The 26,744-nt window shown below is 39.8% G+C and overlaps 1 protein-coding gene across 7 annotated transcripts in view; it reads right to left on the bottom strand.

The window, feature by feature from the left end:
• The window catches only part of elmo1 (engulfment and cell motility 1 (ced-12 homolog, C. elegans)), a 122,418-nt gene that overhangs the window by 64,594 nt on the left and 31,080 nt on the right, over nucleotides 1-26,744 (bottom strand). For 5 of the 7 annotated variants that reach the window (XM_037794251.1, XM_037794250.1, XM_037794252.1 and 2 more), the window contains exons 2-10: nucleotides 17,299-17,457; nucleotides 8,007-8,047; nucleotides 7,768-7,840; nucleotides 7,615-7,665; nucleotides 7,318-7,487; nucleotides 3,192-3,227; nucleotides 1,153-1,252; nucleotides 595-746; nucleotides 352-430 (exon numbers count right to left, since the gene is read on the bottom strand). In XM_037794251.1, the coding sequence (XP_037650179.1) occupies nucleotides 352-430; nucleotides 595-746; nucleotides 1,153-1,252; nucleotides 3,192-3,227; nucleotides 7,318-7,487; nucleotides 7,615-7,665; nucleotides 7,768-7,840; nucleotides 8,007-8,047; nucleotides 17,299-17,376 (780 nt within the window). In that variant the 5' untranslated portion in view covers nucleotides 17,377-17,457. The remainder of the gene's footprint in view (nucleotides 1-351; nucleotides 431-594; nucleotides 747-1,152; nucleotides 1,253-3,191; nucleotides 3,228-7,317; nucleotides 7,488-7,614; nucleotides 7,666-7,767; nucleotides 7,841-8,006; nucleotides 8,048-17,298; nucleotides 17,458-26,744) is intronic. The other 2 variants (XM_037794253.1, XM_037794255.1) reach the window with 1 other exon arrangement.

Genomic DNA, 26,744 nt, shown 5'->3' with positions numbered 1-26,744 from the left:
GGATCTGTACACTGTAAAAAAAACAAAGATGTTTTCTTATGTCTGTAGAATATGATGTGTAGGCCAGGACATCTCTGCAGCACCACAATATTTAATCTAAAATGGTATTTTGACAGACATTTTGCCCTTTAACAAATATTGCCCCTCCTGTGATTTGAAAATTACAGCAGGCTATATTGCGATTTCGATAAAATTTTGATTAATTGTGAAGCCCTAAAACACAAAAATACACACAAAGTACAAAGTTACAGTACACAAAAATGTGTTAACATGTGAATGTACCATGTAGAGCTCACATCATGATGCTGATGTACAGTACAGTATATGCTGGTGTGCACACTGCAGCCTCACCTGTCTCTTCTCCTCAGGAGCTTTGAGGAAGAGAGCATTGATGACAGCTATAGTGTAGGTCTGAATGTCTTGATCAGTCCTGGAAGTAGAAATAGCACACACAAGAATATTAACTGTACATATAAATAGTTCATTACAACCTATCCATGGGGGTATGAAATGCATTTAGCATGGTGTAAGAGACACTGATTCAAAAATGAATCAACCTAATTAGCGTTCATACAGCTCTACTGATCCACTCACCCTTGAAGATGTGGGATGAGCTGCCCGATGGTGATCTCTTGCGCCACCTTGTGGTAAAGATCCTGACTGTTGAGCACCATGGACTCCAGGATGGCCAGGGAGCGCTGCAGCACTGCTGTGTCCATGGCTGACTTGTTCACATAGCTGGCGATCTGCAGGAAGGACAGAGCAAGGGACAGATAAAGACTCTGCGGCAAACACTAAATAATGTATATGATGTATTACTTTAAAGAGATGGAGATAGTAAAAGGTAATGGAGGACAGCTTAAAAAAAACTTCCTTTTGGCACCTGGGAAGATAAATTAAAGGCAAAACTGCCAATCTGTGCTTTTACTTAGTTGTTGTGATGTATTTTAAGACATTTAGAAATGCCACGGTTAGCTTCATGACTGCATCAGGAGAAAATACAAAACTTCCAACCTTGTATTTATCACAAAGGCCCTCAAAGACATTACGTGACAGCAAATATGCAGCATAACAGCAGGATTATTTATAAACGTAATAAAAGTCTACACGTAAATCCCTGCCCCTGTTAAATGAGACATTTTCTTGGCTGACCTTCTTGATGAAGGCCACAGAGAAAGTGTCCCAGGAGACGATGCCGTGGTCCATCAGCTCCACGAAGGCCGTCAGAGTGAAGGACAGCAGGTCGCCAAAACTACAAGACAACACACACACAAAGACACACATAGACCATAGGAAACTTCTTTCCAGCAGATGGCTTGGAGCAGTGTATAGCTGCAAAGCCCAGATGGCTGGGAAACATAACGAGGAATGAGCGGTCAGCAGAGACAGCGAGAGAGAGATAGAGGTGGCGGAGAGGGGGAGAGGGGACAGATCAATGCTGCAACCAGGCTTGCTGAAAAAAGACAGAAAAAAACAGAAACGGCAGGAGGAAGAAAGAGGTTTGCGATGCAGTGCAGACAGACTGGCCTTCAAGAAACAGCGGGGGCCGTCAGAAGGCCAGCGGGAGCCGGGCAGCACAGTGCGGCGTTCAATCGGGACCAGAAAGCTACATAATAGAATGAAGTCATGCAGTTACACAAATATCAGGAGGAATAAATCACTCTGCAAGAGTCACAGGAGGCCACAGCAAGGAACACATTAAACAGCTGTTATATCCAAGACATATTACTGCTGGAAGTACTTGATGAGAAATTTAGAAATCAGAATTAAATATAGAAGCTTTAACTTGCACATAGCTTATAGTTGACTAGACAGTTTTTGTTTTGTTATTACTTCTATTTTGTGTTACGAAACTATTCAGCAAGCTTCAAACTTTCAGGTGTTTTATGGCTTCACCAATAGGTTTTACAATAGTGACCTCTACTGCTTAAGATTGGCATTGCAGAAGCACCCAGCAGGCTTCATCCAGTTGGTTCATCCTTTATACATAATTTATGCTTCTACTGTTGGGCTTGAATTATGTCTAACATGAAAATTAGCATATTTTTATGATAAATGCAGTACCTATGAGGGTTTCTGGACAATGTTTGTCATTGTTTTGTGTTGGTAATTGATTTCCAACAATAAATATATGCACTTGCATAAAGCAGCATATTGTAAGAGTGTTGAATACTTGACAAATTTCCCTTCAAGGTATATTTTGAACAGATAAGAAATATGTGATTAATCGGAATTAACTATGGAAAATCATGCAATGAATCGCGTTTAAATATTTTAATCTACTAACAGCCCTAGGAAATATACAAAACCTATGATAGCTATGATCAAGGCAAAGTATGTTTCCAGTAAAAATCTTAAATCTAAACTTTTATTGAGAAAGCAATAGTTTGATGATATGAAAATATTTCATGATGGATTTTAAAGTTAGTTTGCAGAGCTGAAAAACCATCAAATTCAGCAAAGAAAAACAAACAAAAAGAAAATTGAAGAAATAGGCTTTCAGGACACAAATATTCCTGCGGTGGATCAACAGAGAGCATCATGGGTCAGTGTGCATGGTGGATGATTAGTGAGCGGTTAAATGGGCAATTAGTAACCCACAGGACGAGAAGACTTTTGCAGATGGTACTGGGCATTTAGATGACATACTGTGGTTAAATGCTACATGAAATCGTTATCATAAGAGGATAGATTAGAGTAAAGGAAACCTTGTTGATGGATGGATGATGTTCCTGTGGTGATAGAGTTTATTGGCTAATAGAAAAAGTAAGAAAAGTAGCTGGATAACCCCTCACAGCGAGCACAGACAATCCCTTCACCATGAGCCGCACCATTTTGTAAAGAACACCAAGATTTAACTCAGGATGACTTGTACTAGAAGAACAGAAACAGCAATTCACTGGTTTTAATAAATGCCCATTAGGTTTTTAAAAATAAATCTTGGCTTTCTTTCAGTCTGTGTTGAAGAATTAGGAAGCCGTTTGAGTCTGTTTCCCAAAACCACATGCAAAAAATTAAAGTGCGACACTGATTTCGAAATGGAAGCCTGGAGGTGGCTGTGTTATACATATGTACCATTTCCCATAAGGCACAGGGGGTTAAGAGTCTTAATCATGCAGACTCGGTCAGCAGGTTAGGAAGAGCACAGAGCCAATGACGTTACCCGGCCGGGGGAAAGGGGAGGGGCTTACCAGGGCTTCATAATCTTCTGTAGTTTCTGATAGCGTCTGCAAAGATTTGAGAAACTTTGTCGTCAAAGGTGGGAAACAAACAACTAAACCTTTTTAGCCAGCACAGAGCAGGGAACAACACACATACACACAATCTGCTGTCAAGTTAATGTCCCTCAAAGAAGACACCAGACTCCAAGCAGGTCCAATCTACTATGACACGTCATACATATTATCTCTTATTGTATACATTGAGACACAAGCAAACTGATATTAAATGTCAATATTTCATTCAACATAAACTTTCACACACTGACCTAAAATAAATACCTTTACCAGTAATCCTACGCAGACATTAAAAGCATGCCAAGCAGAAAAAGCTTACTGTCACACAGCACGCTCGAGTAGAGATGACAATGCACAGAAATGATCAAACAACACTTTCATTGAAGAAGAAAATATACATAGTGTATTATAAATGAAATGTTGCAGCAATTAAGTTACACACAAATGAAGACACCATAGTATTAACAAAGAAAAGAAATAGCTTAGCTGGAAAATATAATTGAGAAAGCTCAAACAGTGGTGTGTCTTCTCAGAATCAGAGTCCCTGTTACTCTGTACAGTCCACAGAACTCACTGCTTTCATCGGGACTATTCCTTTAGCAAAAAGTAGTTCCAATGAAAGCTTGACAGGCAATAGCAAGGTCACAGTTTCTGGAAACTTCTACTGAATTTCTTTAATCTGATTTTTCAATGAATTTTCTAACCAAAATTGCATTCACCTCCATTGTATTAGGGTGGAAGCAGAACTCTCAGAGACAGACACTTCAAAACCTGTGCAGATACAACCAAAACTATCTGCATGGAAACTACAGGTAGGTGAGAAAATTAGCTTTTTTTTTGGGTGAACTTTAAAACAACTAAAATACCTCTTCCCATCATTTTTGAAGGTAATTGAGTACTGCAGGAATGAGTCCTAAAACTCGGAAATGAGTTAGCATTTTAGTACTTCTGGTTCCCTTGTCTCAAAGTCAATGGGTTTTTTGAATGGGTTTTTTAGTTAGATGCCTGAAATAAGGTCTGTGGTTAATACAAGCTTAAGAGAATTTAACGTTTTGTTCTACGATATAAAATACGTCAGCAAATATTCTAATCGTGAATTTTGATATTTTGTGTCTTTAAATAGGCGGTTGCAAACAAGTGGTTAAATGAGACTACTCGTCCACCTTTACCACCTCGTTGTGTATACTCGCGCCCATGCGATCGTGGTGTAGTTCGTTTGTAGCCTAACGTAGCTTTTTACTTCTGGTGATTGCATTCACACTTCAAAAATCATAACAATGGTGTTCATTTGTGAAGATTATCTTGCTGAACAAAACATGTAAGTATCATGAAGGTTTGTTTACCACAGAGCTTATTTTCTGCAATAATCCAAAATTCAATGGAAAAATCCCATTGACTTTTTATCGAGGGAACCCAGAGAGATGCTAACTTCCTGGTTGGCCTACAAAAACATGTCATCCCTGCATCACTCTATAACACCTCCTAATAACCTGGTTGAAGTTGCACTGTACATTCTGAACAACTACTGAGTCACAACACATTAGATGTTCCATGTTTTAGTCAGTAGAGGGCGATGTCTGCCTTTAACTTTTGGTGCTTGTGTGGGCAACAACAGCAGCAGCAGCCTGCCAACTTATTACCACATGAATACAGTACAACATCTCCGTCAGAAGCATCAGATCACAGCGCAGCTCTGCCCTCGAGAGTCTCCAGCACTGAGCCTCTTGAATAATTACAGTTCACCAAGTTGGTTGGCAGGCGCACTAATGAGCGTGTGTGTTTGAGTGTAATTGTGTGTGTGTGTGTGTGTGTGTGTGTGTCAGACACTGATACCTATCTGCGTGTTTGTGTTTCATAAGCCCCTTCTGTTGAGATGGAAATGCAGCAGAGCCGCTTGCTCTGTCTCTCTCTCTCGCTTACATACAGGCCACACTCAAACTCTCCAGTGCTGAATAACTGATGTAATCTACATAAAAACATATTTAATGAAAGAGCCGGAAGCAGAGTGGAGTCAACATCAGGGCTGCTGAGATGGCTCCTAGCAGTAAGATCAAACAAGGGTCAAATATTTGCTAATTTGAACATGCAAAAAGGAGAAGAGGTTTCAATGATTTCCTGTCAAATAGTAAAAGTGAGCGTAATGCTAGAGGCGCTGCCGTCTCATTCGCAGAAATAGGAGACCATTAAGTGGTTTCTGCTGAAGAGAAGACATTAAATACCCGACCGGAATTCGACCCTTTATGTACAGACATTACAAAACAACCCGGAGCGTGGAAGGAGAAATTATTCCATTTAAGAAAAGGTTTGCTCAATTTAAGAATCCAGCACAAATAATTGTTTGAGATGCTCTGCGGAGTTCCCTGTTCATCAGTGTGTGCTTGTACTCAAGTGTTTGGGTTTTTAACGGTGCCATGCTAAGAGCATACTTGACCTTGTGTGAGTTGCGCTTTTACAACATGAGTGTGTCTTTGGAGCCAACTCCTTACGCAAGCAAACAATTCTTCAATCTGTCTTTTTTCTCTTGCTGGATAAAAACAGATGAATAATGAGCGATGCATGAGGCAGAAAACGAGAGCGTCCCGGACGGCTGGCTGGCTGCTGCCCTCCCCGCCAGTTTGCACCGTATGTCTGCTTGTGTGCATGTGTGTGTGTGCGTTTGCACTCCTACTGTAACTTTCCTGTGTGCTGGAGCCTTGCACTCACACAGTATGCTACTGGCACACACACACACACACACATACACACACACACACACACACACTTCCCACTGGCATTACAGCTGAGAAATTCCACCTCAGCGAAAAAAGTCCTCGTTTTAACCTTCAGTTGAGACGGTCTCCAGGGCCCTCCACTCCCAACACACACACAGACACACACACGGTGAGTTGTTGGATCTGCTGAACAGTCAGAAACCAGCGCGGAGCTCTCTTCTGAGTCGTGTGTAATATCACTATCATGGTCAAAAAAAGGCAAACAGGAGCCCCTGGGCATGTTCTTCACGAGCCAGTTCTTCTCTTTTCAGCTTCTGGATGACACCTTCAGAGTGTGTTATGGGATTATGGCCTGGCTGTGCATCCTGTGCAGATATCCTCTGTACAGTAGTTACTGTTTGCCGTAGGCTCAAATGGACTTAGACCTCCTCAAAAAAGTAACTGTGCAACCACAGAGATATTGCATAGAGACAAAAAGAACTGTGATTGGTAAGGTCAGGCTCGTTGTGTTTTCATCCTACAACGTTCTAACGCCGGCAGATATTGTTGATAGAGACGACAAACATCAATCAATTTGAAGAAAGGCTCAGTAATTTTCTCCTGTTTGGTTTGATATCTAACAAAGACTTTTATTTCCACACCAAGGTAGTGAAAGAATGTTAACAGATTTCTGTGGCAATCAGTGATTGGACGGCAGCAGTTTTCCTTTCAGAGCAACGACAGGACAAATGTTCCCATTATCAATCTAAGTCAAAGGGTGAATGTAAGAATAGAAACAAGATTACATCAGAAACATGGCCTGATAATGACACATCTATCTAGTGTTGCAGAGAAATCCAAAAGTATGCTGAACTACAATCAAATCCCAAACTGTGGGCAACCTCCGGGTCTGAAAAGTGAAGTGCCTTAAACCTGCATTCTTTCTAATAGCCAGCAGGGGGCGACTCCTCTGGTTGCAAAAGGAAGTCTGATTGTATAGAAGTCTATGAGTAAATGACCCAATGACTACGTCCACTTCTTATATACAGTTTATGTTCCCAAACCATAATACGATGATTTGAGGCATGCCACTGAACTGAGAGCAGGTCAGTCAGCTGTGTTGAACTTAACCAATCAGAATGCACAGTGCAACTTCTCACCAACCTCAGATTTGTGTAAACTCCACCTGATAATTAAGAGCTAGACATTCATTTCCCAAGTCAGGTTAGCTCAAACATCATGAGCTGAGTACAGGATACCACTACATTCTTCCAATCGACTACTGTTACCTGTCTTCCCTATCAAATTCATCACATAAAGAGGAAGGAGAAATTGTCTGAGGGGAGACAAACACTGCAACGACAGAGGAAATCCAAAGTAATATGACTTACTCAGTCCCACTCTCCACCATCTGAGTGAGCAGGGAGATGCCGTCCAGGTTGATGAACTCTTGGGCGAAGGTGATGTCCCGCGACGCGTTGGCCAGGTCCTTCAGAGACTCCAGCTTGGCGTCCATGCTGGACGACTGGATCCGTTCATGGAGCTGGACTGCAGTCTGGTACTAGAGTGGAAAGTAAAAGGAAAGTAATCAATAAAAAATATCCTTGGGATAATAAAATATTTTTCTCTCTGTGCATCCACAATGACCAGTGTTCTTATATACTAATAAGGACATTTTGCAAACTTACAGGAGAGGTGGTCAAGCGCAGGATGGATCCGTTCTTAATGTCATTGCGATTCTGTGGAGATTCACCAAGATAAAAGCAGAAGTTAGTGAGCACTTGAGGCACATTTTTACCTGGGATGCTGCTGTCTGGAGTTAAAAAAACAGATAACCAAACCTTTTCTGTGATGTAGAAATTTGTGGCATCGGCAATCTGCAGAGCAAAGTTTTCATGGTTCCCCAAGGACCACCTAAAATCCATTGGATGGAGAGAAACAACATTGCATAATTGGTATTAAAAGTGAAGAACATATTGTGTAGGATACAGCTAATAGGATTTAAGTATGGAGATAGAGAGGCTTTTGCAAGAAGCTCTAGGAGAATTATTTTGAAATCCAAAAAGGCGTGCAGACTTACCCCTCGCACACTTCTTTAATGATGGCAGAGAGAGGCTTTTTCTGTGGAGGAAGGCAAAAATACATTTAGTCTGCAGTCCAAGCTCGAGTTCCTAAAACAGTAGTCAAGTCAGAGTGAGCTGCAATTATTTTATATTACAGGACTGGCACATGAGAGGCTGTTCTTCAGGAGCCTGTATTTAACTGTCCGACTGCTGATGTGGGATCACTGGCCATGTCTGTTGCACCATTTTTTACAGTATAATTGTATGTGAAACTGCTTCCAGATCAGCAGCTGTGATATACTGCTCGACATAAGTAGCTTTACTCATGTACTGTTCTATAACAAGTTTAAGTAAGAGGTACTTTTACTTTATTTCCCTTATCTGCTAATCTATACTATATAGGTAATACTACTAATATATACTTTTTAAGTAATACTTTTTACTCCATTGTTATGATTTGGCGGATATAGTTACAAGTTACATACAAAAGATATAATCAGAATTATGTATTTCTATTGATTTAACTATGTTAAGGCTGGTTATTGTTTCTGTCTGTGCCAATACGATATTCGAGTTAAAAAAAACACATTTCTGATTCCTTATTGTGTGGACCATAATGATGTTTTTACCCTTTTTTTGCATTTAATAAAATGTGCCAAACTTCTCAATGCCTCAGTGCACTTTTAGTTAGACCTGTCACAATCATTTTTACGTTATCGACTTATCCTACGATATATGGATGACCTTGATGTCATGTCAGAGCATATTAGCAAACAGCATGGTTTTCCCTACCATTATAAGACTTGGGTATTGCACAGACATTGCACAACAGAGCCCAATAATCCATTTTATTTATTGTTTTGGTTTTCTGGTTTTATTTTAATTATGTTAAATTTATTTAGGGTATTTTTTTCACATTTCAATTCCACTGTCTGAATATTCTTAAGAATTAAAAGTTCATTGCTCTTTGAAAGGGTGTACTTGCATTATTATGCATTTATATTATCATTATATCAGTGGCAGAAAATGGTCTTAAAATGACGATAATATAATTTATTATATAAATGTATCTGGGACAGGCCTACTTTCAGTTGCATCATGGGAAATCCAGCATTTTAGGAGCTTGACCCATACTCGAGACTATAGATCTTTGCACACCAAGTCCGTATTTTCTTATGTTTTTTTGATCTGTCATCTGATAAAAAAACAAAACAGAAACCTTGCACGCTGAGTCTGATGCGTTTTATTATTCTATTTGTTGCGAAAATTTGCATTACAAGTCAAAACAAAATTAATAACTTGGGTGTAATGGATAGCACTGGTCCAAAACGGGGCTAATGAATGAATGACATCAGCAAGAAGCTATTGTCTAGCTGCCTAGAGCACAATCACTACTGTCTAATCTTTCCTACATCCTTTGTTTTGCAACCATCCCGGATTCCAAGCTGTTCTGCAATCACCTGCCACAATCTCTCTTCTTTAAAATCTCTAAAATCTTTAAATTCCGCATCTCTGTTTTCTTTTTTTTTGTCTTAAAGTGCTCTGTGCTGGGAAATGTGAATCAGTTTATCAGATGCCATTATGGATGATGACGCTTGCATGGACGTGAGTGGTCAAACAATCCTCTTTTTAGCTTTTGACGGATGTGAAAAAACGCAGAAAATCAAATCTGAAAATCAAAAACATTAAATGACGGACGAAAGTTTTGGAGTCAGTGTGTAAACATGAGTGACACAACGTGAGGTTGTATTTATTTTTAAAAATGTGACAATTTCGGAAAAAAAATACGACTTAAGGCAAAGGCCTTAAAAGTCAGGATAGTTGGCCTCTGCTGCTCCAGTTCTGACCATTGTGTGTTTTTAAATTCTGTCCTCTGTGAGTCTCCTAACTGTATGAATGAACAATGCTCTCTCTGATGTACCCCTATAACATTGTACTATAGCTACTTTTACTCAAGTAAAAGATCTGAATATAGTACTTTGGCCAGTGTCAGTGCCAGAGTCTTATCCACCAGTCCATGTTTAGAGGCAAGAGAGTGTTTTAAATATGGTTGAAGGTCTCTTTTATTCATACTGTGCCCAACATAATCTTTTTAAAACACACAGGCACAAGCATGTGCACAAAATCACACAGTTACAACTTTAGTGAGCATCTACATATACAGTCACAATGATTGTGTTGCTGCTTCACTGGGGATTACCCCGAGCAACGAGAGAGGCTGCTTCAAAGAGCAAAAGCTGTAGTGATGAAGATTCACAGAGAGAAGATAATGGTGGCAGGATGACGGGCATACAGTATATGACAGGCAAAGAAAGGCAGAGAGGTGACAGCAGAAGAGGGTGGGCTTTTATGTGAACACAAGATAAAGAAAAGTGAGAAATACGCAAACTGAATAAGATGAAGGGAAAACAAGAGCAAACACAGGAAGGGGGAGAGTGGATGATAATAGCGAGAGAGAGCAGAAGAGTGGTTGCTGAACAGAGAGAAAGAGGGACTGCAGGAAAATGAAGAGCAAAGCAAAGTACATATGGAGGGATGAGGTGACAAATATAAGGAGTGTGTGTGTGTGCATAATGCCAGGCGGTGTTAGCTTAATATCTGCTCGCTCGCCACTGCTGTCATCCTCAGGCTCTCTGGGACCGACAGTACGCTGCTAGACTACAATGAACACGCACACACACACAAACACACACAGGGTATCTGTGGATTTCAAAAAGCAATTTTAGGACATTTTAATGTTACCTGGAACTTAATTTTAGACAACAACAAAAAAATACAAGGTCAAAACCTTTTAGAGAAATTAAAAAAAAAAAACAATACCAGTATGTCCTGTAGAAAATATATATAATTTGCTCCTTGGAAGATAAGATTTTGATAGAATATAAAAAATAACGCAATAATATGTTTTACAAACGTGCAAGAACATGAATATTACGTAAATAATCCAGATTTATACAGCAAATGTTCGGTATTTCTTAGTCTTACTGTAGCTTTTTTTTTTATGAGCAAATTATTAATATGCTCAATCATCAAAGAAATAGCAAAGGTCTGCAATATTTTAAAAGACATTAAACCACTTGTGCATTGCTTGGGGCAATTCCTTCTCTCACACCCGATCAAAGCTTCTTCCAGCTTTGAATTGTATTATTAATAAACTAATCTATTTAAATTTGTGGCTATTTAAATAATATAAACAGGTAATAATATATTACCACAAAATATTACGGACAAATGGTACTTTAAGTCTTCAAATGTCTAGCCTCTGTCTTACCAGTGCAAACCTTAGATCTTTTTCATATGTGAGGCTAATTGTATATTATATATTACATACATATAAATTCAAATTACAAACATCAGCATATACAGCCTGTTTTCGTTTATAATTCATTTGGACTGGTTTGGTTGCATTTAAATCTACTAACAATCTTAATTAATTTATGTTTCCCCAGTTATGCCTTCCACAACTCTTCTCCTCTCCTCTTCTAATGGCCTCCATCTGCTCCTTTTATCTCTTTACCTCTGAGGTCTAAACGCAGATTGCCTTTGCCAACCCTTTCATCATGTAACCAGCAGTTACACCACCTCCACTATCCCATCTTCAACTCTTCCCCTACTCCATCACATTTCCCGACTCCCACCACATCTTCCTCTCCTTTCCCATTAGCTCCACTAAACTATTCACCTTGTGCACTGGCATCAATGTGAAAAGCAAAGCTGTAATCTACAGCATAATAAAACACAATATATTATATTAAATCTGATGTTCTCCAGTTATCTGACACAACTCTCCTTTCTAACTGGGAAGACAAAAAGCTACAACAAATACACTTTATCTCTTTCTCTCCGAGGTCATTCAGTTACACATTAAGTAGACTTCACCAGCTATTACCGATGACTGATGGCAGCATTGTTGGCTCATTCATTACAGATATTATTACACACAAGGATACATTTTGCAGCATCTTTTTCCGCTTCTTAAACATTTTAATTTTGCTGCTATTCTAGAGTCATTATCTATGCACTACAATTTCCCCAAAGACGCCATAAAAATATAAATTAATTCATTCTTATTTTGGGTTTCTTACACATTTTGTCCCTGTCTGATTTACTACAAATTCAACTGCAGCAGTAACACAACTCATTTGTTACAGATGATTATCCTTTGCACTATAGTGTGTATAAACAAATGGACAATTAATTCATCAGCTGAAGACTGCTTCATAAATTTGCAATCTATAACTTAATTAAAAATAAGTTTATTACTGTATAAATTAGGGCTGCCGAAGTTACCGCAATAATAACGCGTTAACGCAATTTAATGCCACTAATTTCTTTAATGCATTAACACAATTGATCTTTCGGAGGTTGTAGCGGGCTCAGTTTTAAAGCTAGAGTGAAGATACTGGCATCCTCCAAACTTGTGCTAAATTTTGGCGAGGAAAAACTGGCATGGCCATTTTCAAAGGGGTCCCTTGACCTCTGACCTCAAGATATGGGAATAAAAAATGGGTTCTATGGGTACCCACAAGTCTCCCCTTTACAGACATGCCCACTTTATCATAATCACATGCAGTTTGGGGCAAGTCATAGTCAAGTCAGTACACTGACACACTGACAGCTGTTGTTGCCTGTTGGGCTGCAGTTTGCCATGTTATGATTTGAGCATATTTTTTATGCTAAATGAAGTACCTGATAATAAATATATACCTACATTTGCATAAAGCAGCATATTTGCCCACTCCCATGTTGATAAGAGTATTAAATACTTGACAAATCTCCCTTTAAGGTACATTTTGAACAGATAAAAAATGTGTGATTAATCGTGATTAGTCATGGACAATCACGCCATTAAATATTTTAATCGATTCACAGCCCTAGTATAAATAAAAGAAAAAAATATTCTTAATTTAAGCCAAACCAGGATGTTTTACGAAACTTAATCGAGTAATTTTGTTGCCTAAACATAACCAAATAGTTTAGATGCATTTTTGTTTTGTCGTTAACCACATGTTTAAAAATTCGACCATAATTCGGGAAAAAATACATTTACTTCAAAATGTAATTGAGAATGCAGTTTAGTTGTATGGGAACGTAATTTTGTAGGACTGGGGTGGAATTGTTGACTGTGAGAGTTAGTAGGTATGCTACAAGTGTCTTCATTTTTCTTAGAAACTTTTAGAAAATAAAGTATGTGGGATGGGGACAAAACCTGTCACATCTTAAGTGTGGAACAGAACTACTACTACTACTACTAGAACATCGGCTTTCTTCACCTCCATCTCTCTGCTCTGGAGGAAAACTATGATGCAACCATAGTTGCCTGATGGAATAAACTCAATAAAGAGCTTGAAAAGGCAGAGGAGGAAATTAAAAAGAGAGATGAGCAGATCATCTCACTTCAACAGAGCCTCCACGCTCAAAACGAGGAAACTGAGAGGGTGAGAGCCTCCGTTGACGAGTGGAAAGAGGCCAGTGGGGTGAAGAGCATGGAAGAGATGTGGCAGAGAGAAGTCGCCAGCCTGAAGAGCTCCTCACTGAGAAAGACAAGCTGATCGTCAGGCCCAATGAAAAAAGACAAGCTCGTATCAACGCTCGCGTGGACACCTTGGCCTTGCTGACTGACGAACAGTCAGCTTTGAAAAAGAACAAATTGACAAGTGACGCTATTGAGGAAAAACTTCAAAAGCAGCTGGCTGAAAGGGAGGAGAGCCACCGGAAAGAGCTCACAGAGGAGGAAGAGAGCTTCAGGAAGGAGCTCTGAGAGAGAGGAAAACTGCAGGAAGCAGCTGGCAGGAAAATAGGAGGTCTATACCAGAAAGAGCTGGCAGAGAAGGAAGACAGCTTCAGGAAGGAGCTTTCTGATTAACTAAAACAGTCCAAAAAGGAGCACAGCAGTCGGAAAAAGAAAAACGAGAGCTGGAGGAGATGCTGCTGATCAAAGAAAAGATCTGGAACTACAAGGAGGAAGAGGAAGAGGAAGGACATCCAACGCCTCATGGAGGAAAACATCCAGCTTCAGGTGCGCTGCCTCAGCTCATAATTTTGATTCAAACAACGTATTTAAGATTACTTCAGACAACTGGAGGTGAAATAACATATGTTGTCTCTCTTTTCAGGAGCTCACAATGGAAAAAAACAAGCAGAAGAGGAGCTTCTGGAGCTGGAGTCTGAGTACATAAAACCCTCTGTAATTCATTTTGACTAAGATTAATTGCTCCATAATTGCTCCATATATGGTTTACATAAGGATAGAATTCAAAATACTGTCAAAAATGCAGTTCTTTAGATACAATTCAGAGATTTACCACACTACATCTACCGTGACCTCAACATTTTGTCATTTATTTTCATGAACATTGGAGCTTTATTTAGTGAGACTCTGCAGTAGCTGTGTACAGTACTGTTTACACTAAAACTTTGAGAAGCACTGTGGGCTCAGTTTTTAATAATTCAAAAATCTGGCAGGATTGTTAGTGGAGGACAGTCTGGTGTCTGGAGGTTGCTGTCAATTGAGCAAAAAATGTGGGATGAGATATGTTTAATTAGTTTTACAGTTTTTGAGAAAAACAGAGTGATGGATCCTACATTTTAGTCAAAGTTGCAAAGTGCTATCACGTACGGCTGATTTCTTATGAAAGTTTCTGCTCGTTTCTAAATGTATTTCCTCCCTGCAGACATCACCAGCCCTTCCACCTTGTCCTCTCCCTGTTCTCTATTACAGCTCTGACAGACAATAACAATATTACAATTGTCTGCTCTTGTACCAATTCCCCAGCGTTCCAACACAAACGTCGGACTTTCATGCCTATGGGGCATTGAGAAGGTGTTTGGAGATACAGAAATCACAGTGTGATTTATGCAAACGCAGATGTACCTAAACACACTCTCAAACTCACACTGCACACACACAGAAATCACAGAATAGCATATGAATCCCCATACAAATGGATACAAGTTTACACATTAGCACACATACATGCGTGAATAGTAACAAGTGTGCATGTTGCTACACAAATACACCCACGCACAATTTCACTTATGCAGAGTTGTACCCACGTAAAAATAACAAAAAATACATGCACATCCACACACACACATACAAACATACACACTTTCTCTGGGTCTCAAGACAGCGCGAGCAGCTGAAGCCCACTTCCCATTGCATGACTCAGACAGCCATATGCTGCTGCAGGGCCTATTGTACAGAGGAGATGCAGAGGGAGGAGGAAGAGGAGGTGGGGGCTGATGGTGGAGGAGGCATTGCGCAAGTTTCACAGTTACAACAAAAGACGGGGAGGACGAGTGAGAGGGGGAACGAACAGGAGAGAAAGCAAAGGAGGACAAGGAGGAGGAGGCAACAGATAGGAGGAACAAGAGAAAGATGACAGGGAGAGATAAGAGAATTAGAAAAAAGCGGAGGAAGGGGAGGAGGAGGAGAGGTGGCTGCTTCCTCAAGACGAAAGAAAGACCAAACGGGAGCTAAAGACGTTCAACAAATCAGACTGCAAAGTCCTGCTGAAAAGGGGTCATTAACTACCAAAAACGACGTCCCTGAATCTACACTTAAGTGCTTTAAGGACCTCATGGCAAACCCAGAAGCACATGTACTCTCGTAGTTCAATGGTTCATTCAGTCCATTGAGAAGGGTAATCATGGCTCCAGTTGCCACGGTGACTCATGGCTTGTACAATCATTAGCCCGTCCGTGAGTCACACACACGCACACACAGAACAGGCCATTTTACACACTATATGTGTAATCAAACAACGTAACAGTAAACATGTCATCACCCCCACACGAGGGAAAGGTATTGTTTGGGCTAATTATTTCATTAGCATGTCATCCGCTGTTTGTTAGACGCTGATGATCGTTGGCACACAGTATGGCCTTTACCTGTGGATTCATATTTCAGCCGACGTGCGCGTTAGAGCACATACTCTCAAAGCCACTGATCAGGCAATCAGCATCATGGGTTTAACACTAGAGATTGCATTAGTTTCAAATGTAAAAGTTCACCATTTTGACCATGATTTACAGCAACCACGTTATGAAAATCACGGATTTGTGTATAAATCACAGCTTTTAGTACTTCTAAGTAACTAAAGTTATAAATAACTAACACTACAGTATGTAGTGCGACCTGTAGCTACAACTACAATATTAGATGAGCACCTGAAGATATGAACTGGTGATTATACAATAACACATGTGGCCTCATATGTAGTTTTAAAATCCAAGTTCGCAGCTGGCAGTCATCTTTTTACCTGCTTTTGTACGTATACGTGCCTCCTCCTGCAAACTAAACTGGGATCTGCTCATAAAAACATAAAGGTGATCTATAACTGAGATGTCTTAAAAATGTTTAAATTAGGGCTGTCAGAGTTAACACGATAATAACACGTTAACACAAATTCGTTATAACGCCACTAATTTCTTTAACGCATTTGTTTTTTTCAGTTTTAAAGGTAGAGTGAAGATACTGGTATCATATGAAACTAAAAAATCTAAGGAATCTATTGGTACCAACCATGTCACACTAACTTGTTAAATAACACTCCAAACTTGCGCTAAATTTTGGTGAGGAAAAACTGTCATGGTTTTTTCAAAGGGGCTCCTAGACCTCTGACGTGGGCTTGAGTTTGCCATGTTATGATTTAAGCATGTTTTGATCATAAATGCAGTACCTGTGAGGGTTTCTGGACAATATTTGTCATTGTTTTGTGTTGTTAATTGATTTCCAATAGTAAATATATACATACATTTGCATAAAGCAGCATATTTGTCCACTTCCATGTTGATAAGAGTATTAAACACTTGACAAATCTCCCTTTAAGGTTCATTTTGAGCAGATCAAAAATATGCGATATATCGCAATTAACTATGAATTCATGGTGTAATATTAAGGCCATTAATTATAGAGCCTCCGCCATCACATTCAATGTAATGTCTTTAAAGTTATGTCAAAGCTGGGGCTGTGTCGCCTGTTAAATGTCTTAATTAAGGCTCTTCCTTTCGGTAATTAGTATAATTGTTAGGAACAAACAAAGATGGATCATGCCCTGATCACATCCGCCTACCCCCTCCAGACACACACACACACACCCCCACGCTCACACATTTTAACTACTTTCACTGCTTCCACAGCAGCTGATTACTGTACAATACTGTGTTCAGACAAAACATGCACCGTGTTCAAGGTGAGTGTCACACAGACAAAATGTTCGCTTGGTTTTGTCTGCTAAATGTAGGTCTCTCTGAATCTGTGGATTGAAATGGCAGTAATGTGTGTTGTTATAATAAGACACCTACCTGGTCTATCTCCATGAGCTTGGGGAAGGCCCCCGGCCACTCAATGGCCACCTTGACGATGTCTGCTGGCGGCGGCATGGTTGACGAGGGGGGGTTGGGCGGTGTGGGTCTCGCTGCCTCACACCTCTGTCACCACTACTGGAGGTAGCTCATCCAAACCTGCAGGGCAAGAGTGAAGGAAATGGAGAGGAAGGCGAGAGAGATCAAGGAACAGAGTGGAGGGGAATGAAAAGAGAGGAAAAAGGCAGAAAATAGGGCACATTAGTCAGGAACCAGGTCTAGCTATTTGCTTGCATTAGTGTCCTCTAAATTCAAAGTATATTATATATGACTATGGAGAAGGGTTAACAAGAGCAGTGCTGAAAAATACATAAGATGCGAGTACAGTGCAGCACTCTGGAGACTGCTCATCAGTGACTGGTAAATTCACATTGGCAGCTCCAAACCAATAATTCACTTTCATACAACTTTTAAAGGTTTAGAGGAAATGAGTCAATTGACCTACTTACACCAGTTTACGGCTATTTGTGCAGACGCACACACAAAGTATACACACTGGCCCCTTGTATTATCATCACCATCTGAGGTCCCTGCTGCCATGTATAAGGGTCTTTCATGAGTGCTAGTATAAAAACCACACATGTATTACCTGTCATCTCTAGTCCGTAGCCCACAGCTAGAACACGCTCCCCTCTTCATGTCACGATTGACCTTAAACGCTAAGCACTTTATGCAAATACCGGCGTGCACAGTTCAATTTCCAACACCCACTTATTACAAACTAAAGCAGACAAGCTGATTTTTTGTTTGTCCTCTGACTGAGATGACTTTTTTTTCCAGCGGTATCCTAATTTAATTTGCAGTTGTTGACACACAGAACATTAGGACGTGCCGGTGGGGCAGATACACTCAAGAGCCTAATTCAAATCAAAGTTTAATTGCTAATGAGGTCACAGCAGGTGAGTGAATTGCAAAGTTACAATGTTTTTTTTTAAAGATCCACTCTGTTTCACTGGGACCTCGCCTCAGTTCAGTCATTTAAACACAGCAGAAAGGCACAAACCACCCAGCAGAATTTTTGGTAAGACTTCCAGAGTGAAGCATGCGACTATTTTTAAGACATTTTCACAGTAATAAAAGTACAAGTGTACCTGCAGTTTGAGAGATAAAGCAGCTCTTTCACTGAAGTGATGTAGCAGCACTTTAGCCACAATAGCCAGGAAGCATGCAGGACGGCAACAGCTTAAGCTGGTTACTAGTACAGAGCTTCTTCCTCGGCCAAATGCCACTAGCTTAAAGGGGTATTCCTCCAATTTTACACATAAAGGTCAGTTTACTCATCATGGGGAGCACAACACAGCCTTTGGAAACATTTGTCTTCTGTGGTTCTGGATGAGCTTTGTCAAATCTGAGTAAATGACTCAAGTGACATCATCTGGATATCTCGGCTTAGGTTTGGAGTAAAGCCTAACTGATAAATTGGCTGGAGCAATATATGTGCAGATATTAGCATATCACAGATATATCGTATTGTGTATATATATATAGGGCGATGTTACAACAAATTACAGTAAAGAAATGCCAAATACGATTGAGGTCATTTAGAAACAGTGCCTCCATTATATTTATAACTCCATTAATTGTTTTTCCACCAGAGAGCATTGACAAGTTTATGATTCAACTCTTAAAAAGGTCTCACATATCTAGTCAGAAGTTTTTAATAGTCAAATTTAGGGATCTTTATCAAAAAGTAGCTAGTTTTGTGTGTGTGTTTGTATGTTTGACCAATAAATATTGACATATAATATACAGTATATTGCTATCAGATCTTTATAAATTCTCAAATCAGGGCTGCAACTAACGATAATTTCCATTGTTGATTAACCTGTCAATTATTTTCTCAATTAATCGATTAGTTGTTTGGTCTATGAAATGTCAGAAAACGGTGAAAAATGTCGATCAGTGTTTCCCAAAGCCCAAGATGAAGTCCTTAAATGTCTTGTTTTGTTGACAACTCAAAGATATTCAGTTTACTGTCAGAGAGTAGACAAGAAACCAGAAAATATTCACATTTAAGAAGCTGGAATCAGAGAATTTTGGATTTAGTCTTAAAAAATTATAGTCAAACAGATTAATCGATTATCAAAATAGTTGGCAATTAATTTAATAGTTGACAACCAATTGATTAATTGTTGCAGCTCTATCTTCAAATATCAATATTGGTTTCAGCCTCAATAATCCAGTATCTGTCATAGCTTGGAGAATACATTTTCTTTTAACATAAAGCCTGCTTTACAAAGACTGTGGTGTTTATCAGGCAGGGTCTTTTTAATTCATATCTTTCAAGTTCCCCAACTTTATGGTGCAAATTCAAATCGATCCTTTAAAAGAAGAGAGGGTAAAATCATGAGGAAAGCTGCTAGGGGAATTAAAAACAGGAGGCAATGGACAGAGAGAGGACAAGGATGGACAGAGTGAACAAGTGAGATAAGAGCATTTGTTTGACATTCATTTTCCAGTGAGCCACAGGCACTAAGAGACACAAGAAATAAAGACTGTCTTGTCTTTCACTGGTCAAAACGCTACTGAAATAGACAAACCAACTCTGAATCTGCACCCTGGTTCAAACGCATAGCAACAAGCACACTAACAACACTCACTCCTCTTTCATGCGAACACTATTGAACCTGTAATCCTCCTGGGCGGCCCCTCCCTGGCTTCTGTCCCTGTGCAGAGGACTCCTGTGATATCTGACAGAGGAACAGGCAGCAGGCTTGACCTGATACCCTGCGGCTTTCTAAAATAAGCCAGTTAGACGTTCCATGGTGGAAAAACAGCCAAATCACAGTCACTCCGAGCCCCACAGGGGGAGCTGGGTGAAGTCACTTCTGTGTGCTTGCAGGGGGTCTAATAAAACCCACCATCGCACGGTTATCAAGTGGAAAATGTACCATAGATATCCCCAAAACCCACTGAGGAAGGCATCAATAATTTACCTCCCCAGCCTGTCTAGAAAACTTGGATCATCCTAGTTCCTGGTTTAGAAGCCTGTTTACATATTTAATCTCAATCCATAATGCATAAAGACTGACTCGGAGTAATTCCTGGGAGAAAACTATTGAGCAGAATAGTGCGAGTGTTGATATATACAGCATGTGTGCATGAACACAGGCTGAATAGTGAGTGGATGAAACATGTGTGTGTACAAAACACTGACCAAAAGAGTCAGTGTGCTACTGTACGGTGCATACATTGCTGTGTGAGTGTTTGCATGAGATGCATTTGACGAGCATGTATTAATCTAAAGATAGTTTACGTAATGAGACTGGCCTGGTGTTGTGTGTGAGTCACCCCATAATGATCCACATAGCCTTTATTCAAGGGCCCGTTGCCATGGCAGCCGCTGCATCAATAGCTCGAGATGTGGATGCATCTTTCTTTCCAAAGTGCGTGTCATACTCAAGTCACGTTTGTCACAAACTCCCCAAAAAATGACTCACTCCACCCTTCTGCTTTGAATTTCAACCATTGAAATATGACCGAGTGTGTTCATTGAAGATTAGAGTGGTTTCATAACATATGTTAAATACTTAGTGAGACACTTTGCCTTCAGTGACGTTCATTGCATGCAGCTGTGTATCTCTCTGTTTCCCTTTGCCTCTGCCTCTCCCCTGAAAGCTTATGCAGAGAAGATATTGTTTATGGTCACCATTCTTGGAAAAGCAAGGTGGTGAATGAAAATGTGAATAAAACACTGAGACAGATAAATATAATAAATGTCTGGATAAACATAATCCTGCACACATTACACTTGATGGACTACTTGCTGATATATCAGCAGCACCATCCGGTTTATTCTATGCTAGAATAAAAAGATGTCTCTCACAAAGACGAGCCTCACTGTACATACGCCGAGGATGTGTGAATGAGTGATTCATTCAGTTATATTCAGATAACAGCATGTTAGTCATCTGAGCACAGCCTATCATCCTTCTCAATGCTGACTGAAGACATGGAGAGGCAGTCAGTGAAAGCTATAAAGCTGCCACTCTTGGGGCAAGCTGTCAAGATTTTTAACCATGCTAGAGGCGTGGCTGTAGGGATTTCAATGCCGGTCGGTCTGACATATCTCAGCAACTCTACGATGGATGGCTATGAGATTTTGTACAGACATTCATGTTCCCCTCAGGATGAATTAAAGAAACTTTGGTGATCCTCTGACTTCCCAACCAGTGCCGCCATGTGGTTCATATTTGTGGGTTTTGCGTGAAATGTTTCAACAGCTATTGGATTGATTGTCAAGAAATTTGGCAAGGCAATTTGGCAAGGCAATATATTGTATTTTTTTAATCTAATGTTAAGAAAACTGTCATAGTATAAAGAACCCATCGCCATGTGCATAAAATTGGAGTAAAACTTTTTTTACTTTTTTATGCAATCACAACAGTGGGATCTGCATTTGCATTTATCACAGTCCCTTAACATCCAACATTATAGCCCTACCTTGAGAGAGCACATACACTGAAAGGGTGAATATCTCTGCAAATCAAATACAGTATACTGACTGAATTAATCTTTGCATGTAAACTATTAATTAAAAATCGATACAGCGTTTTTGAAAATCGATATAGTATCACAAAACATAATATTGCGATACTCAAAATATCTGATGTTTTAATTTCTTAAATTCCTACAGTGTTAGCATGCAGATGTTAGGCACATCAGTCCTTTGAGCTAAATGCTAAGTACAGCTTTGCAAACCCGCGAGAATGGTTGTGTATGTAAACCCTAAAAGGATACGTTTTTGACAACGTGGGTCTTATTTTTGTAGCTTTGGACATCATTCCTATCGGTAATGCTAAAAGTGTCACCAACTTTGGTGGCACTGTCACAAAGTGAATTGCTGAGGTCTGGGAATGCGGTACTTAAAATCCAACTTGACATGAAACATGAGCAGAAAGATGTTCGAAGAGGTTTAAAACAAACACTTATTTCGCCAAACTAATTTTGAAAAGAAAATGAAGGGAAACAAAGTTAATACCAAAACTCTCTGTAGTAAACTAACGCAAGTTCAATTAAAGCCGCAAGCAGCGATGAATGGGCCCTCAGACCTTGTGCACGTTGGAGGTACTGGCAGGACGCTGGTTGACGCGGCTGAAAAAAACTCAGTTTCGCAAGTTTCCAGACACCCAAGTAATTAGGGAGCTGTAGAGCCGACATGCAACGCCCAAGCCCAACTGTGATATCAATCAACATACTGTAATAATTAGTTTTTGTGCGTCATAAATTCCTCTAACATGTAGGTAAAATGAAAATGAACGCACAAAATAATCTAATAACCTAATAATCTTTACAAAAAGAAAAGGTTCCTGGCACTTTTGTCCCGTTGGGCCCTGGCCCTAATAAATAAAACTTGGATGATGTATCAGTTGATATAGCTTATCGTAGATATAGCAGTATCTGGGTATCAAAATGGGTACAGAAATGCCAAAGATATATTTGAGAAACAGTAACGCTATTACCCAACAAAGGGTTAGTGTGCCATGTCGCTGTGTTCCCACATTGCAGCAATTGGTGAGTGCAATACTGTAATAACAGACAGAAATGAAACGCAAGATATGATAAACAGAAAGTATACTTTACAATGGCGAGTGGCAAGTTAGTCTGTGTGAAGTCAAATTATAAGGTTGTCCTTTTGACTGAGGATTTGCCTTGATTTTCCAGTAAAGACAGCGAGTGTGTGCGTCTCTACTGTATGTGTGTATTCCCAGCACCTTGTCATCATCTTCCGAGAACTACAGATGACTCAAATGGACGGCCTTGAGGCGTATTGATTGGAGACACACACACACACACACACACACACACACACACACACACACACACACACACACACACACACCAGGACACACACCTATCTCATCGCTGACAGCCACAGTAAATCCCTTGAAAATGGGCTCAAATGTTATTGAGAGACAGAGCGGTTCAACACACCAGCACACCGTGAGCAGGGCTACAAATGGTCCAACACTCATTTGATCAACATGTTTTTCCTGCGATCGACACACACACCGCTCCGGGGAACAACTTCAGAGCAACAAGGTGTCACGCAATTTTTTCTCAGGTGTGTGTGTGTGTGTGTGTGTGTGTTAGTCTCATACTGTATATTCTCTACATGTCATCATGAGTGTTTTACTATAGCCTGGGGGGCTGTGTATCAATTCTCAATTTGTCGCTCTGGCATCTCATCGCAGCCTCTTTACAGAGTAAATGGAACCTTGTTATCGAGCTAGCTGCTGTCAGAGCTCATCATGTAAGAGCAGGTGATTTGCTGCAACCTGGTTCAGTTGAGTGTGAGTGAGTGTGTGTTTATTTTTTGCTAACGGGACAGAGAGCCTACTCCATCATTTTATTTGCAGAAGAACATTTTCCGGATCTGAACCCGCTTCCTTCCTTTCCCTCTTTTCCACTGTTCATGCATTTTGTCGACCACATCTGACGTTTCCCTATTTCCTGCCAAGTCTCTTTCTCCGCGGAACATATTATTTTGCAGAATGACCACAAAACATAAATCAGACAGACAATGAATAACATTAAACAATCTCTTATTTTCATTCATTTGACATTTACAATCCTTCCATTGTTTAATTGCACTAATGTACTATACGCAATAACATGCAGCCAAAGCTATCACACCACTCTAACTGGGCTGCAGTCCAGCAAGGTATTGTAATCTGTGGATGTGTATGTGTGCAGTTAATCCGTCTTCAAGCACTCGCCCACCTGCCGTAACAAGAGAGGCATGTGCCGCTGGGTTACAGCGGTCATAATTCCTCAGGATTAGCTCCAAAAGAGTGGAAAAAAACGAAATCTCATGTTACCCTGTGATGTGATCTGGTGCCAGAGGTCGAAATTAAGGAACAAAACCATCAATAAAGAGGAGAGAGAGAGGGAAAGAGAGAAGGCCTGTGATTTGTTGGGCAGCAGAGGAGTGCTTGGTTTCACCTCAATAATTCATGACGTGTAATGTGAGGGTCACATCGTCTGTAGAGGGAGGGAAGGAGAAAGAGAGGAGATGGAGTGATGAAGGTGAGAAATGCAAGTGAACATGAGAGGACACAGAGAGGGAGGAAGGGAGTGAGAAGTAATAGAAATTAAAAGGATGGCAGACAAAGATAACATGAGACAATGACATCAAAAGTAGATTAAGATAAAGTGAATAAATACAAAAGGATAAAAAAGCATGGCAGACAGAGAGAGGAGAGAAAAAAAGGCAAAACAGTGCAAGTAAAGACAAAAGCTGATAAAACAGCAAAAGATAAAGATGAGAGGACAGAATAGGAGAAAAGAGAGAAAGAGGGTTAGAGCAAGAAAGACACGGAGTAGCAAAAGTTAGAAAGCCAAATGTAATACTCCCTAAACTGGAAGTGAACTTTAGAACAACTTATCAAAGATGAAGCAACAAAAAGATGGATGTCTAAATAATACGCACTATAAAATGAATAGGTCTACTACTGGAGGGGTCATATCCTGCAGAATAACTTTGTGACTATGCAATTCATGGCATTTGCCTCATATTCCCAGCTCTAAAGAATCCATCAACACCGCTTTCTATTATAGCAACAACTTTAAGAGAATTTGCTGGATTTAAGGGACTGTAACAATTTGAAATGTATTAAAACTTTTTAAGGAATCGCTGATGGAGAGAGAGACAAATAGAGTGAGACTGAGGGGGTATGAATATCAAGGGGAACATGATCTCAGTAAAGCTCATCCTTTCCTGCCTGCTCCCATGGGACCTTTTACTGTGAACCCTGACGGTGTGGGAGAACATGAAGCAGCGGTTTTCACACACAATGTCAGCGTGACCAAGCAGCACTCAGCCCGACCTCAGATTAAAACGGTTGTCCTTCTTTTTTTCCCCAAACTATGTCAACGCTTAAATTGTAGGTGATTTTAAGATGACCTCAGGCTTTTGCATTTAATTGACACTTAATTTTGGAGAGACTGTGAGCAGCGTGATGCATGCTAAACACCTCAGACCGTGTGATCTCCCATGGGCTCTCTGTGAGTCACTTTGACACACACATTATATATAAATAAAATATATATACACAGTATATATATGTCAGGCCACAAATTAATTTCACTGATGCTTCTCTCCCCCTACCTGTATTAATGAATCTTATAGGAATGTCCTGAACATTTTTGGCTCTGATACTGATCAGAGTTCTTTAATGGGTATCTCCGATACAGAGCCTGATCCCATACATAGATACAAGGGGTGAGGGAAATAAATCAATACAGCATAGTATTGCGATATTTTGCGTGGCAATATTGTATCAATACACGGACGATCTATTAATCTTATTATATAAACTATTTACCTCTTAACAATCAAATGTAGCGGGCTCAGTCTTACAGCTAGTAAACCTTGAACCTAAGCCATCGTTAGGTACCATGTCATGTTAGCTTGTCAAGAAGATCGTTAAATAACGCTCCAAATTTACGCTAAATTTTTGGCTAAAAAAAATTGGCATGACCATTTTCAAAAGGAGTTCCTTGACCTCTCACCTTAAGATATGTGAATGAAAACACTGACATAAAAAAAAGAGTAAAAGATATATCTTATTAGATAAAACAGATGTTGACAAACTGCATAATTTGCAGTTGAAAAAAGGTGATAAATCGCAATATCTTATCGCAATACTTAGCATATCGCAAAATGTTTAAAATCGCAATAAGATCGTATCGTGACTTGAGTATCGTGATAGTATGGTATCATGGGGCCTCTGGTGATTCCCACCACTAATAGAAACATATTTAGGTAAATACAATACATTGAAATAACCGTTGTAGTTACTAAATCTGACGCATCTTATTTTTCACAAGCTACTTGATATAAATACTGACGGCCCTGATTGAAACTATAAAGGAGATAAGCTTTAATAATTGATATGATATGACTGAAAGTTTCACGGAAGTCTTCTTCATAAAAGTTACTGATGCGAGGTCAAATATCTCCACTGCTGATTCCATCTTTTGACTCATCTCTTCTACAGTTTAAAAAACCTACCATCAATTTGATGCAATCTCAACCTACACAGACAGCCGACCACATAAGCAGCTGCCACAAGCTCAGTGCTGGTTTCAAACAACCTATAGTCCAGACACTTCTCATGAAAACCTGACTCAAAATGATCCAATTCCAAGCTGTATTTATTATGGTTTTGAGAACATTTTAATCTATCATTGTCATAAACAGCCACATCATATAATCAAATGTTGGAAACCAAAAATAAAAAGTCCATTTCAGTCCTTTTTACCCACGCATACCATGAGGCAAGCAACAGCATGAGGCTGCAATCAACATTTTTCTGAGGCTTCAAAAATGTATCCTCTTGAACTTCCACATCCGGTGTCAAAGTTCTCATGTGAGTGTGTGT

The sequence above is a fragment of the Sebastes umbrosus genome, chromosome 15 (assembly GCF_015220745.1).
Source record: "Sebastes umbrosus isolate fSebUmb1 chromosome 15, fSebUmb1.pri, whole genome shotgun sequence".
Classification (NCBI taxonomy): Eukaryota; Metazoa; Chordata; class Actinopteri; order Perciformes; family Sebastidae; genus Sebastes; species Sebastes umbrosus.
Note: the sequence above shows the minus strand (reverse complement) of the source record. Positions and strands in the feature narration are given on the sequence as shown.